The sequence below is a fragment of the Salvelinus namaycush genome, chromosome 9 (genome assembly GCF_016432855.1).
Source record: "Salvelinus namaycush isolate Seneca chromosome 9, SaNama_1.0, whole genome shotgun sequence".
In the NCBI taxonomy this organism is placed as follows: Eukaryota; Metazoa; Chordata; class Actinopteri; order Salmoniformes; family Salmonidae; genus Salvelinus; species Salvelinus namaycush.
This window is the reverse complement of record NC_052315.1, coordinates 898682-913956: the sequence shown is the minus strand read 5'-3', so window position 1 is coordinate 913956 and position 15275 is coordinate 898682. Positions and strand designations below refer to the sequence as shown.

The 15275-nt window shown below is 42.8% G+C and overlaps 1 protein-coding gene across 1 annotated transcript in view; it reads right to left on the bottom strand.

Moving 5' to 3' along the window:
• Positions 1–12615, bottom strand: part of slco2a1 (solute carrier organic anion transporter family, member 2A1) — a gene marked incomplete at its 5' end in the record, with an annotated part of 60104 nt that extends 47489 nt beyond the window's left edge. Inside the window, 2 exons of the mRNA XM_039000705.1 lie at positions 3152–3289; positions 12580–12615. Coding sequence (XP_038856633.1) covers positions 3152–3289; positions 12580–12615 — 174 coding nt within the window. The remainder of the gene's footprint in view (positions 1–3151; positions 3290–12579) is intronic.
• Between the last annotated feature and the right edge of the window lie 2660 nt (positions 12616–15275).

Sequence of the window (15275 nt, the reverse complement as noted above, 5' to 3'; positions counted from 1 at the left end):
GAACTACTCGATAGTGTGTATGACATCACAATGAACTACTCGATAGTGTGTATGACATCACGATGAACTACTCGATAGTGTGTATGACATCACGATGAACTACTTGATAGTGTGTATGACATCACGATGAACTACTCAATAGTGTTGTGGTGTGTATGACATCACAATGAACTACTCAATAGTGTTGTGGTGTGTATGACATCACGATGAACTACTCAATAGTGTGTATGACATCACGATGAACTACTCGATAGTGTGTATGACATCACGATGAACTACTCAATAGTGTGTATGACATCACGATGAACTACTCGATAGTGTGTATGACATCACGATGAACTACTCAATAGTGTGTATGACATCACGATGAACTACTCGATAGTGTGTATGACATCACGATGAACTACTCGATAGTGTGTATGACATCACGATGAACTACTCGATAGTGTGTATGACATCACGATGAACTACTCGATAGTGTGTATGACATCACGATGAACTACTCGATAGTGTGTATGACATAACGATGAACTACTCGATAGTGTTGTGGTGTGTATGACATCACGATGAACTACTTGATAGTGTGTATGACATCACGATGAACTACTCAATAGTGTTGTGGTGTGTATGACATCACAATGAACTACTCAATAGTGTGTATGACATCACAATGAACTACTCGATAGTGTGTATGACATCACGATGAACTACTCAATAGTGTGTATGACATCACAATGAACTACTCGATAGTGTGTATGACATCACGATGAACTACTTGATAGTGTGTATGACATCACGATGAACTACTCAATAGTGTTGTGGTGTGTATGACATCACAATGAACTACTCAATAGTGTGTATGACATCACGATGAACTACTCGATAGTGTGTATGACATCACGATGAACTACTCGATAGTGTGTATGACATCACAATGAACTACTCGATAGTGTGTATGACATCACGATGAACTACTCGATAGTGTGTATGACATCACGATGAACTACTCGATAGTGTGTATGACATCACGATGAACTACTCGCTAGTGTGTATGACATCACGATGAACTACTCGATAGTGTGTATGACATCACGATGAACTACTCGCTAGTGTGTATGACATCACGATGAACTACTCGGTAGTGCGTATGACATCACGATGAACTACTCGATAGTGCGTATGACATCACGATGAACTACTCGATAGTGTGTATGACATCACGATGAACTACTCGATAGTGTGTATGACATCACGATGAACTACTCGATAGTGTGTATGACATCACGATGAACTACTCGATAGTGTGTATGACATCACGATGAACTACTCGATAGTGTGTATGACATCACGATGAACTACTCGATAGTGTGTATGACATCACGATGAACTACTCGATAGTGCGTATGACATCACGATGAACTACTCGATAGTGCGTATGACATCACTATGAACTACTCGATAGTGTGTATGACATCACGATGAACTACTCGATAGTGTGTATGACATCACGATGAACTACTCGATAGTGTGTATGACATCACGATGAACTACTCGATAGTGTGTATGACATCACGGTGAACTACTCGATAGTGTGTATGACATCACGATGAACTACTCGATAGTGTGTATGACATCACAATGAACTACTCGATAGTGTGTATGACATCACGATGAACTACTTGATAGTGTGGATGACATCACGATGAACTACTCGATAGTGTTGTGGTGTGTATGACATCACGATGAACTACTCGATAGTGTGTATGACATCACGATGAACTACTCAATAGTGTGTATGACATCACGATGAACTACTCAATAGTGTTGTGGTGTGTATGACATCACAATGAACTGCTTGATAGTGTTGTGGTGTGTATGACATCACAATGAACTACTCAATAGTGTTGTAGTGTGTATGACATCACGATGAACTGCTTGATAGTGTTGTGGTGTGTATGACATCACGATGAACTACGCGATAGTGTTGTAGTGTGTATGACATCACGATGAACTTCGCGATAGTGTTGTGGTGTGTATGACATCACAATGAACTACGCGATAGTGTTGTAGTGTGTATGACATCACGATGAACTACTCGATAGTGTTGTGGTGTGTATGACATCACGATGAACTACTCAATAGTGTTGTGGTGTGTATGACATCACAATGAACTACTTGATAGTGTGTATGACATCACGATGAACTACTCAATAGTGTTGTGGTGTGTATGACATCACGATGAACTACTCGATAGTGTTGTAGTGTGTATGACATCACGATGAACTACTCGATAGTGTTGTAGTGTGTATGACATCACAATGAACTACTCAATAGTGTTGTGGTGTGTATGACATCACGATGAACTACTCGATAGTGTTGTAGTGTGTATGACATCACGATGAACTGCTTGATAGTGTTGTGGTGTGTATGACATCACAATGAACTACTCAATAGTGTTGTAGTGTGTATGACATCACGCTGAACTACTCGATAGTGTTGTAGTGTGTATGACATCACGATGAACTGCTTGATAGTGTTGTGGTGTGTATGACATCACGATGAACTACGCGATAGTGTTGTAGTGTGTATGACATCACGATGAACTTCGCGATAGTGTTGTGGTGTGTATGACATCACAATGAACTACTCAATAGTGTTGTGGTGTGTATGACATCACGATGAACTACTCAATAGTGTTGTGGTGTGTATGACATCACAATGAACTACTTGATAGTGTGTATGACATCACGATGAACTACTCGATAGTGTTGTAGTGTGTATGACATCACGATGAACTACTCGATAGTGTTGTAGTGTGTATGACATCACAATGAACTACTCGATAGTGTTGTGGTGTGTATGACATCACGATGAACTACTCGATAGTGTTGTAGTGTGTATGACATCACGATAAACTACTCAATAGTGTTGTAGTGTGTATGACATCACGATAAACTACTCGATAGTGTTGTAGTGTGTATGACATCACGATAAACTACTCAATAGTGTTGTAGTGTGTATGACATCACGATGAACTACTCGATAGTCGTACTCATAGGCCTGGGACAGGAAATGAGGTAAGACCAGGATCAGAGCACTGATGGACACAGAGAGACAGAGAGAGAGCCCTGTAGTGAGATCTGCGTCCTACCTCATGCAGAGAGGAGACGGTGCCGGAGGAGAAGCTACTGAGGCCGAAGCGTCTCTCGATGGTGGTGATGGTGCTCTTAAAATAGGAACTGTGGAGCAGCTGGGTGAGCTGCAGCAGGCCATGACACAGCACAAACAACTAGAGAGAGAGAGACAGAGAGAGAGAGACCAATCTATGAAATGTACAGGAGCTGGGTGAGCTGCAGCAGGCCATGACACAGCACAAACAACTAGAGAGAGAGAGAGACAGAGACAGAGAGACCAATCTATGAAATGTACAGGAGCTGGGTGAGCTGCAGCAGGCCATGACACAGCACAAACAACTAGAGAGAGAGAGACAGAGAGAGAGAGACCAATCTATGAAATGTACAGGAGCTGGGTGAGCTGCAGCAGGCCATGACACAGCACAAACAACTAGAGAGAGGAGAGACAGAGACAGACACAGAGAGACAGAGACAGAAACAGACAGACAGAGAGACAGAGACAGAGAGACAGAGACAGAGAGACAGAGACAGAAACAGACAGACAGAGAGACAGAGACAGAGAGACAGAGACAGAGATACCAATCTATGAAATGTACAGGGGCTGGGTGAGCTGCAGCAGGCCATGACACAGCACAAACAACTAGAAGAGGAGAGACAGAGACAGACACAGAGAGACAGAGACAGAAACAGACAGACAGAGAGACAGAGACAGAGAGACAGAGACAGAGAGACAGAGACAGAGATACCAATCTATGAAATGTACAGGACAAAAGACAGAAGGACACAACGTGTGAGATGTGGGTGGAGACGGGGCATCCAAGAAATAGCGGGATGATAAATAAATTGTCATGTGGATTTAGAGTATAATTTAACCACAGAGGATCAATAGATTATAAAAAATATATGTAGCTGTGGATTAAGTTGTATCACTTACAGTAAAAAATACTTTAAAGTACTACTTAAGTCGTTTTTGGGGGTATCTGTAACTTTTACTTCACTATAATCCTAAAGAAAATAATGCAATTTTTTTCTCCATACATTTTCCCTGACACCCAAAGTACTTGTTACATTTTTAATGCTTACTTAAGTATATTTTAAACTAAATACTTTTACTCAAGTAGTATTTTACTGGGTGACATTCACGTTTATCATACATTTTCTATTCATCCTTAAATCTATTGACGCACCCATACGTCAATCTAAAATCTGTCCGTTTTAACTGGAGATATCTGTTTTTTACCTGGGCTCAATCCACCGCCTGTCGGCCTTCCGCATCTGCAGTGGAAGGTGGCCTAGCTACAGGGGTGTTTGTCAGACTAGGAAACATCCCGAAAATCGATCTTCTCACATAAAGGTCTGTAGGCGTCCGAACAGTTTGGCCTACAAAACTATCATGACCACTCTATGGAAAGGTGGAGACTCTCACGAACACGATGGTTTCCTCCGTTTTCCTCTACAATAAGTGTAACGGGACTCGTCCGAGGGGTAACCCGTCCGAGGGGTAACCCGTCCGAGGGGTAACCCGCCCGAGGGGTAACCCGCCCGAGGGGTAACCCGCCCGAGAGGTAACCCGTCCGAGAGGTAACCCGTCCGAGAGGTAACCCGTCCGAGAGGTAACCTGTACAAATGAATGGAAGTATGGAGGTCATTTTGAACCAATAAAAATAATGAATTAAATAGCTTTCTTATTTCTCCTAGATAAAGGACAGACCTTTATTCCTTATGATTTATTTTTAGATTGTCTTTTTTGCGTGTGTTATTCCATGTGTTTCTATAGGCTGTAGTAGTAAAGGACAAATTCAATATACCTAAAAAGGGTATAACCCCCCCGTCAATCAAACTTAATTTAGCCAGTGAAAATGTCTCAACAGAATGAAATAAAAACACGTTTTGTCAATTTAAAGAGCTGGTTTCAATTAATAAATAGGCCTACAATAATAACAACGATACACAATAATAAAAATGATCAAACAAATGATTATGAACACGATAAAATAAAAAAGCCAATTGTTTTTCTAGATCCTGCAACAAAAGAAAAATCCCCATGTCTGGAATTCCTAAAAACGAATCTGCTCAACTGTATGCTCCGCAAACGCTATTATGCACAGTGTACAAAACATTAGGAACGTGTAAAGGGTCGATGTGCAGCAGGTGGGACGGAGTTCAGGACACAGAGGTTGAGTAATAACTGACTTTACTCAAGACGACAATAAAATAAATTCCACGCAGGGAAAGCAATCCAGCTCACAAAACAGTAGTGACAGCTAAACACAGAACACGCACAAAACCATGTGGGAACCAGAGGGTTAAATAGGGAATAAATAATAATGGAATGGGAACCAGGTGTGTACAATAAAGACCAAACAAATGGACAATGAAACGTAGATCGGTGGCGGCTAGGAAATCGGTGACGCCGACCGCCGAACGAACAAGGAGAGACACCAACTTCGGCGGAAGTCGTGACAGAACAGCTGCTTTTTCCATGACATAGACTGACCAGGTGAATCCAGGTGAAAAGCTATGATTCCTCATTGATGTCACTTGTTAAAGCCACTTCAATCAGTGTAGATGAAGGGGAGGAGACAGGTTAAAGAAGGATTTTTAAGCCTCGAGATAATGGAGACATGTATTGTGTATGTGTGCCATTCAGAGGGTGAATGGGCAAGACCAAATATTGAATTGCCTTTGAACGGGGTATGGTAGTAGGTGCCAGGCTGGGTTTTTCCTCACTCAACAGTTTCCTGTGTGTATCAAGAATGGTCCATCACCCAAAGGACATCCAGCCAACTTGACACAACTGTAGGAATCCTTGGAGTCAACATGGACCAGCATCCCTGTGGAACGCTTTCAACACCTTGTAGAGTCCCTGCCCTGATGAATTGAGGCTGTTCTGAAGGCAAACAGGGGGGCAACTCAATATTAGGAAGGTGTTCCTAATGTTTTGTATACTGAGTGGAGTGCATTACTAGCACCCCCAACTCAAAACATATTCCCGTGGCTATGTGTGTGTCCCCTAGAATACGTGACGCTCCCTGAATATAGCATAATTAATAGATGAAACCACATTAACGACACAAATATCCTGACGGCATCTCTGTGGCTTCAGTCTACAGTACGTCTGTAGCCTCAGGATAGTAACAGAACTCTCTCTCTCTCCTGAGTTTTCCAGATTTGGCTAAAAGGGTTGGAAAACAAGCTATGGATGGGATAAATAATAAATAGAAATATGCCATTTAGCAGATGTTTTTATCTAAAGCGACTTAGTCATACATTTTTACCGTGTTATACCGTGAGTACACAACCCATCTCCGATTGGAGGGAAATTAAGCCCCGTCTAGTCCTAATATTTATGTATTTCTTAATTAAATGTTTTTACTTTTAGATGTGTGTGTATTGTTGTGAATTGTTAGATGTTACTACACTGTTGGAGCCAGGAACATAAGCATTTCGCTACACCCACAATAACATCTGCTAAATGTGCCACACATACATTTTTATTTGATGATAGTTTGTTGGTGATGTGGACACCAAGGAACTTGAAACTCTCGACCCGCTCGATGTCAATGGGGGGTGTGTTTGGCCCTCCTGTTCCTGTAGTCCACGATCAGCTCCTTTGTCTTGATCACAATGAGAGAGAGGTTGTTGTCCTGGCACCACACTGCCAGGTCTCTGACTTCCTCCCTATAGGCTGTCTCATCGTTGTCAGGTCTCTGACCTCCTCCCTATAGGCTGTCTCATCGCTGTCGGTGATCAGGTTGAACAACTACCACTGTTGTGTCGTCGGCAAACTTAATGATGGTGTTGGAGTCGTGCTTGGCCATGCAGTCATGGGTGAACAGGGAGTACCGGAGGGGACTAAGTATGCACCCCTGAGGGGGCCCCAGTGTTGAGGATCAGCGTGGCAGATGTGTTGTTGCCTACCCTTACCAACCTGTTGTAGAGGGAGGTGATTAGTCCCAGCTTAGTGATGAGCTTTGTGGGAACTATGGTGTTGAACGCTGAGCTGTTTTCAATGAACAGCATTCTCACATAAGTGTTCCTTTTGTCACATAGGTGTGAAAGGTCAGTGTGGAATGCGAATGAGACTGCAAAATCTGTGGATCTGTTGAGGTGGTATGCAAATTGGAGTGGGTCTAGGGTTTCTGGCATGATGGTGTTGATGTGAGCCATGACCAGCTTTTCAAAGCACTTCATTTAGGCAGGTTACCTTCGGGTTCTTGGGCACAGGGACTATGGTGGTCTGCTTGAAACATTTAGGTATTACAGACTCGGTCAGGTAGAGGTTGAAAATGTCAGTTAAGACACTTGCCAGTTGGTCCGCGCATGCTCTGAGTACACGTCCTGGTAATCCATCTGGACCGGACCTTGTGAACGTTGACCTGTTTAAAGGTCTTGCACACATCAGCTATGGAGAGCGTGATCACACAGTCATCCGGAACAGCTGGTGCTCTCATGCATGCTTCAGTGTTGACTGCCTCGAAGCGAGCATAAAAGGCATTTAGCTCGTCTGGTAGGCTCGCGTCACTGGGCAGCTCGCGGCTGGGTTTCCCTTTGTAGTCCGTAATAGTTTGCAAGCCCTGCCACATCCAACGAGCTCCATAGTCGGTGTAGTAGGATTCAATCTTAGTCATGTATTGATGCTTTGCCAGTTTGATGGTTATCTGAGGGCATAGCGGGATTTATTATAAGCGTCCGGATTAGTGTCCCGCTAATCCGGACACTTATAACCCGGACACTTAGGCGGCAGCTCTAGTCTTTAGCTCGATGCAGATGTTGCCTATAATAAATGGCTTCTGGTTGGGATATGTACGCACGGTCACTGTGGGGACGACGTTGTCGATGCACTTATTGGGGAAGCCGGTGGTTGAGGTGGTATACTCCTCAATGCCATTGGATGAATCCCGGAACATATTCCAGTCTGTAGCGTAGCGTCCGCGTCATCTGATCACTTCCGTATTGAGCGAGTCACTGGTACTTCCTGCTTTAGTTTTTGCTTGTAAACAGGAATCAGGAGGATATAATTTTGGTCAGATTTGCCAAATGGAGGGCGGGGGAGGACTTTGTATGCATCTCTGTGTGTGGAGTAAAGGTGGACTAGGATTTTATTTCCTCTGGTTGCACATGTGACATGCTCTGTATGAGCATTTACTTGTTTGCTTTTGGCCTTAAACAGCTTGTTGAATGGGGTCTTAGCGCCAGCATCGGTTTGTGGTGGTTAATAGACTGCTACGAAAAATATAGATGAAACTCTTGGTAGATAATGTGGTCTACAGTTTATTATGAAGTACTCTACCTCAGGCGAGCAATACCTCGAGACCTCCTTAGTTTTAGTTATCGCGCACCAGCTGTTATTGACAAATAGACACACACACCCACCCGTCGTCTTTTTAGACGTAGCTGTTCTGTCTTGCCGATGCACGGAAAACCCAGCCAACTGTCGTTCAGCCACGACTCGGTGAAACATAAGATATTACAGTTTTTAATGTCCCGTTGGTAAGATAGTCTCCAACGGAGATCATCCAGTTTATTCTCCAGTGATCGCACGTTGGCTAATATAACGGATGGTAGAGGGTTACTCACTCACCAACAAATTCTTACAAGGCACCTGTAACGGCAGATTTCCTCCTCTTCGTCTGAAGAGGAGGTGTAGCAGGGATCGGACCAAGACGCAGCGTAGTAAGTGTCCATGTTTTAATATAAACAACTGAACATGACACAATACAAAATAACAAAGAGAATCTAACCGAAAACAGTCCCGTGTGACACAAACACTGACACAGGAAACAAACACCCACAAACCAACAGTGAAAACAGGCTACCTAAATATGGTTCCCAATCAGAGACAATGAAAAACACCTGCCTCTGATTGAGAACCATATCAGGCCAAATGACAAACCTAAACATAGAAACACAGAACATAGACTGCCCACCCCAACTCATGCCCTGACCAACTAACTAAAGACAAAACAAAGGAAAATAAAGGAAATAAGGTCAGAAACGTGACAGCACCCCAATCTCCGCCCCCTGTATTTCCGTCTTTTCTTCACGTGAATGACAGGGATTTGGGCCTGGTCTCTGGGAAGCAGTATATCCTTCACGTCGGACTCATTAAAGAAAAAATCTTTGTTCAGTTCGAGGTGAATAGTCGCTGTTCTGATGTCCATAAGCTCTTTTCTGGAAGCTCTTTTGGCCTTGCTGCTATTCCAGTTTCAACTGTTCTGCCTGCGGTTATGGAACCCCTACCTGTCCCAGACCTGCTGTTTTCAACTCTTAATGATCGGCTATGAAAAGCCAACTGACATTTATTCCTGATTATTATTTGACCATGCTTGTCACTTATGAACATTTTGAACATCTTGGCCATGTTCTGTTATAATCTCCACCCGGCACAGCCAGAAGAGGACTGGCCACCCCTTATTTCCTCCAGGTGTCTGGCTAGACTGCAAACTCTCCTTCCAGACTCATATCAAACATCTCCAATCCAAAATCAAATCTAGAGTCGGCTTTCTATTCCGCAACAAAGCCTCCTTCACTCACGCCGCCAAACTTACCCTAGTAAAACTGACTATCCTACCGATCCTCGACTTCGGCGATGTCATCTACAAAATAGCTTCCAATACTCTACTCAGCAAACTGGATGCAGTTTATCACAGTGCCATCCGTTTTGTTACTAAAGCACCTTATACGACCCACCACTGCGACCTGTATGCCCTAGTCGGCTGGCCCTCGCTACATGTTCGTCGTCAGACCCACTGGCTCCAGGTCATCTACAAGGCTATGCTAGGTAAAGTGCCGCCTTATCTCAGTTCACTGGTCACGATGGCTACACCCACCCGTAGCACGCGCTCCAGCAGGTGTATCTCACTGATCATCCCTAAAGCCAAAACCTCATTTGGACGCCTTTCCTTCCAGTTCTCTGCTGCCTGCGACTGGAACGAATTGCAAAAATCTCTGAAGTTGGAGACTTTTATCTCCCTCAACAACTTTAAAAATCTGCTATCCGAGCAGCTAACCGATCGCTGCAGCTGTACATAGTCCATCTGTAAACTACCCACCCAATTTACCTACCTCACCCCCCATACTGCTTTTATTTATTCACTTTTCTGCTCTTTTGCACACCAGTATCTCTGCTAAATTGTAATTACTCGATTTATTGCCTACCTCATGCCTTTTGCACACATTGTATATAGATTGTATATAGATTCTCTTTTTTTCTACCATGTTATTGACTTGTTTATTGTTTACTCCATGTGTAACTCTGTGTTGTTGTCTGTTCACACTGCTATGCTTTATCTTGGCCAGGTCGCAGTTGCAAATGAGAACTTGTTCTCAACTAGCCTACCTGGTTAAATAAAGGTGAAATAAAAAAATAAAATAGCCTGGTTCCTCTCCAGGTTTCTTCCTAGGTTTTGGCCTTTCTAGGGAGTTTTTCCTAGCCACCGTGCTTCTACACCTGCATTGCTTGCTGTTTGGGGTTTTAGGCTGGGTTTCTGTACAGCACTTCGAGATATTAGCTGATGTACGAAGGGCTATATAAAATAAACTTGATTTGATTTGATTTTTCGGTCATAAGAGACGGTAGCAGCAACATTAAAGTACAAAATAATGCGAAAAAAACTAACAAAATAACACAGTCGGTTAGGAGCCCATAAAACAGCAGTCTGGAGTTTTTCACCCCTAATGGCATAGGATATATTTTGATAGAAGTGAGGTAGAACTGTTTTTGGTCTCCCTGCGTTGGTCTCCGCCAACCAGAAACAGTGCCTCTGGGTAAGCGGTTTCTTGTTTATGACCCCATACAGTTTGTTAAGTGCCAGAGTGGTGTTGGCATGTGGAGGAATGTAGACAGCCATGACATTTACAGATGAATACTCTCTTGGTAGATAAAAAGTTCTGCTGCTTACCATGAAGTATTCTATATGTCTGTGAAGACACTTGCCAGCTGGTCCGCTGGTCCGCGCATGCTTTGAGAATGCGCCCTGGTATTCTGTCTAGCCCGGCGGCCTAGTGATTGCTAACCTTTTGCTCCCATTGTGAACTCACTCTCCGTGGCCAACGTCATCTGGAAAAGCAGGGTCTTTCACACCAAAGACAGTGTTATATTCCTCGACGGGAGAATAAAAGGCAAATGGACTGAGCTTGCGTCGCAAATGGCACCCTATTCCCTATATAGTGCACTACTTTTGACCAGGGTCTATTGCAGTGCACTACTTTTGACCAGGCTCTATTGCAGTGCACTACTTTTGACCAGGCTCTATTGCAGTGCACTACTTTTGACCAGGCTCTATTGCAGTGCACTACTTTTGACCAGGCTCTATTGCAGTGCACTACTTTTGACCAGGCTCTATTGCAGTGCACTACTTTTGACCAGGCTCTATTGCAGTGCACTACTTTTGACCAGGCTCTATTGCAGTGCACTACTTTTGACCAGGCTCTATTGCAGTGCACTACTTTTGACCAGGCTCTATTGCAGTGCACTACTTTTGACCAGGCTCTATTGCAGTGCACTACTTTTGACCAGGCTCTATTGCAGTGCATTACTTTTGACCAGGCTCTATTGCAGTGCACTACTTTTGACCAGGCTCTATTGCAGTGCACTACTTGTATGTAGGGAATAGGGTGCCATTATGGATGGAGGCTGAGCCTCGTCCATTCCAGAACCTCCTGGGGTTTGTGTAGACACAAGGTGGTCCAAGGGCTAAGGGGGCATGTTGAGGTTTAGACATGGATTTACTATGAAAACAGCAGTGGAAAAAAATCTAACCTTTTTGAGTTATTTATCAGCTGCAAGACCAACAGGCTGAGACAGAGGCATAATCAACTCCCAGTCCGATTCTGGGACAGTTAATGCTCCTATTAAAGCCTGGCTTTCTGCTTTGTTAACACACACAATAGATGCCTTCACAATGTCATCCTGGTTTTCTAGCACTTTTTTAAAATTGTATTATTCATGTTTTGACTAGACGTGTTTTCTCAAGAAACCAAACAAGCTGAATAACGTTTTGTTTTGTGATTTAATTTATAAAACTAAGGTTCATCAGTTTGACTGGCAAGTTTGGCAAAAATGATCCTCTGCTGAAAATCGGAGCTTCAGGGTAACTCAGGGTAACAATTCAGAGTACATTTTTTTTTTGTAGACATACATTTTTTTTTTTTCGTGCCTCTTTCAATATGAGAATAAAACCATTGAAATATTAGGTTTCAGGTTTCAGAGTGATTCTAGATGGCTTGTTTGTGGCGAGTCCTCTGGGCTTTCTGACAGACTAGAATAGCTTCAACACAATGGGCAATAAATCACGTCAGATTATAAAGACGAAGCATCTTTAATGACAGCTATGGGGCTTTGGTTTAGTGTAAGTTGTGCTTATATCTGTCTTATTACAACATCATAGGAGAAACACAGTCAACACACACTGATGGGCAAATAGCGGTGGGGCAATCACACCTTAATGGAGGAGAAAATAGTTATTTTACAGAGTGAAATAGTTATTTTACAAAGTGAAATAGTTATTTTACAGAGTGAAATAGTTATTTTACAGCGTAAAATAGTTATTTTACAGAGTGAAACTCAGTTGGATCCCTGGATAATCATTCATTACTAAACTGTAATCTGTACTGAACTGTAAACTGTATTGTGTAAAAGGAACAAACTAATTCAAATTGTTGATAACACAGGTGTTGCTTATGATTACTCACTCTGTCATACATGACAAACACCGAAGAGGGATTGCTCTTTACATGTACCTGTAGGCATAATTGTCTCGCGCTGATGACTGTACAGAAAGCTTCCAGTTGATCGATGACTGTACAGAAAGCTTCCAGTTGATCGATGACTGTGCAGAAAGCTTCCAGTTGATCGATGACTGTACAGAAAGCTTCCAGCTGATCGATGACTGTACAGAAAGCTTCCAGCTGATCGATGACTGTACAGAAAACTTCCAGTTGATCGATGACTGTACAGAAAGCTGCCAGTTGATCGATGACTGTGCAGAAAGCTGCCAGTTGATCGATGACTGTGCAGAAAGCTGCCAGTTGATCGATGACTGTGCAGAAAGCTTCCAGCTGATCGATGACTGTGCAGAAAGCTGCCAGTTGATCGATGACTGTGCAGAAAGCTTCCAGCTGATCGATGACTGTACAGAAAGCTGCCAGTTGATCGATGACTGTACAGAAAGCTTCCAGCTGATCGATGACTGTACAGAAAGCTGCCAGTTGATCGATGACTGGGCAGAAAGCTTCCAGTTGATCGATGACTGTGCAGAAAGCTTCCAGTTGATCGATGACTGGGCAGAAAGCTTCCAGCTGATCGATGACTGTACAGAAAGCTTCCAGCTGATCGATGACTGTACAGAAAGCTGCCAGTTGATCGATGACTGTACAGAAAGCTTCCAGCTGATCGATGACTGGGCAGAAAACTTCCAGTTGATCGATGACTGTACAGAAAGCTGCCAGTTGATCGATGACTGTGCAGAAAGCTGCCAGTTGATCGATGACTGTACAGAAAGCTGCCAGTTGATCGATGACTGTGCAGAAAGCTGCCAGTTGATCGATGACTGTGCAGTAACCTTCCAGTTTACAGTAAAAGCATTGCAATTTGATTCCAGTTCATTGAGAATGTTGACGAGGCAATATGCTAACTTTTTGAATGACTATGTTAAGATCAAGGAGCCACTGAAGTAAATGTTCTTTCTATTGTAATTTGTCACTTCGAGTTCTAAACTTCTTGTTTTTAGTACAAACAACGTTTCTTTGAGCACAGACACCTCTACCTCCGTCTCCCCGGTGACCATTGTGTCTGAGCCTTGTGGCCTGCTGAGAGGAGATAATTAAAGGAAGTGCCGAATTCAATATTACATAATATTCCAGGCGGTTTCATAACTTTCATTACAGAGACACGTGCTGAGGAGACGTTTGGCTGGACACTGTGTGTGTGCGTTTTTGGTTTTACCAGAAGTACACACAAGGATAGTAAAACAAGGAAAATTCAGACAAGTGGGGACATTTCACCGGGGCCCAAAGGGGGAGAAAAAAAAAGCTATTTTAGGCTTAGAATTAGATTTAGGAGTTAGGGTTAGGGAAAATATAATTTTGAATGGGAATCAATTGTTTGGTCCCCACAAGGATAGCACAACTAAAATGTGTGTGTATGCAGGGTCTGGACACTGCTGGACTTCCATAAAACAGTCTAAATATACAAGTGAACAGTCTGTCTTTCTAAAAAATAAAAAGCTTGGCTTAATTTCCGACTAGCTCAACCATATTTATACAGCCAGTACAGCTCAGTAGAGTTGAAAGTGAGAGGCAGATCCCAGCCCTAACATAGTTTTCCTTCCTACTGCTGTCTATTGTGATGAATGAAGATGAAAGGCTCAGCTACACAATATAATCATGATCAAAGACAAGACTGCTGTCTCTACTGAACGACATCCTCTCTTATTAGTCTACTCAGCTTGATGACGCTCTCTCTCTCTGTTCAGCGTATTAACTAACTAACTAACTAACTAACTGGTGATTAACTAGTGTATGAGCACAAACACTAACAAGGTTACTACCAACGGTTGTAACAGGTTCAGGGAACAGGACCGAAAACCAGAAAATAATACAATTATTATAAGAACCTAACAGAACCTGAACCTGAAACAAAGGTGATCTATACTCTTCCAGAACAGAACCGTTATTTTTTTAAAGCATGGGAACTGATTAATATCTTTCCGGGCATTTTTTTTCTCCAGTCCCACAAAAATTCCAGAAACTTATTCCAGCATCTGCCTGCCAGCTGGAAATCTTTGCCAATGGATGTGGTGTAGGCTACCTGCCCTTCCCCCTCTGAAGTATAGGTTACTGTCGCCTACTGATGACATTACAAGCGTGGTTAATAAATTAGGGAGAGATGTTTCTTCTCTAGGATAGGGGGCAGCATTTTCACGTTTGGATGAAAAGCATACCCAAATTCAACTGCCATCTACTCATCCCCAGAAGATGAGATATGCATATTATTAGTCGATTTGGACAGAAAACACTCTGAAGTTTCTAAAACGGTTTGAATCATGTCTGTGAGTATAACAGAACTTATTTAGCAGGCGAAACCCCGAGGACAAACCATTCAGATTTTTTTTTTGGAGGTCACTCTCTTTTCAAATG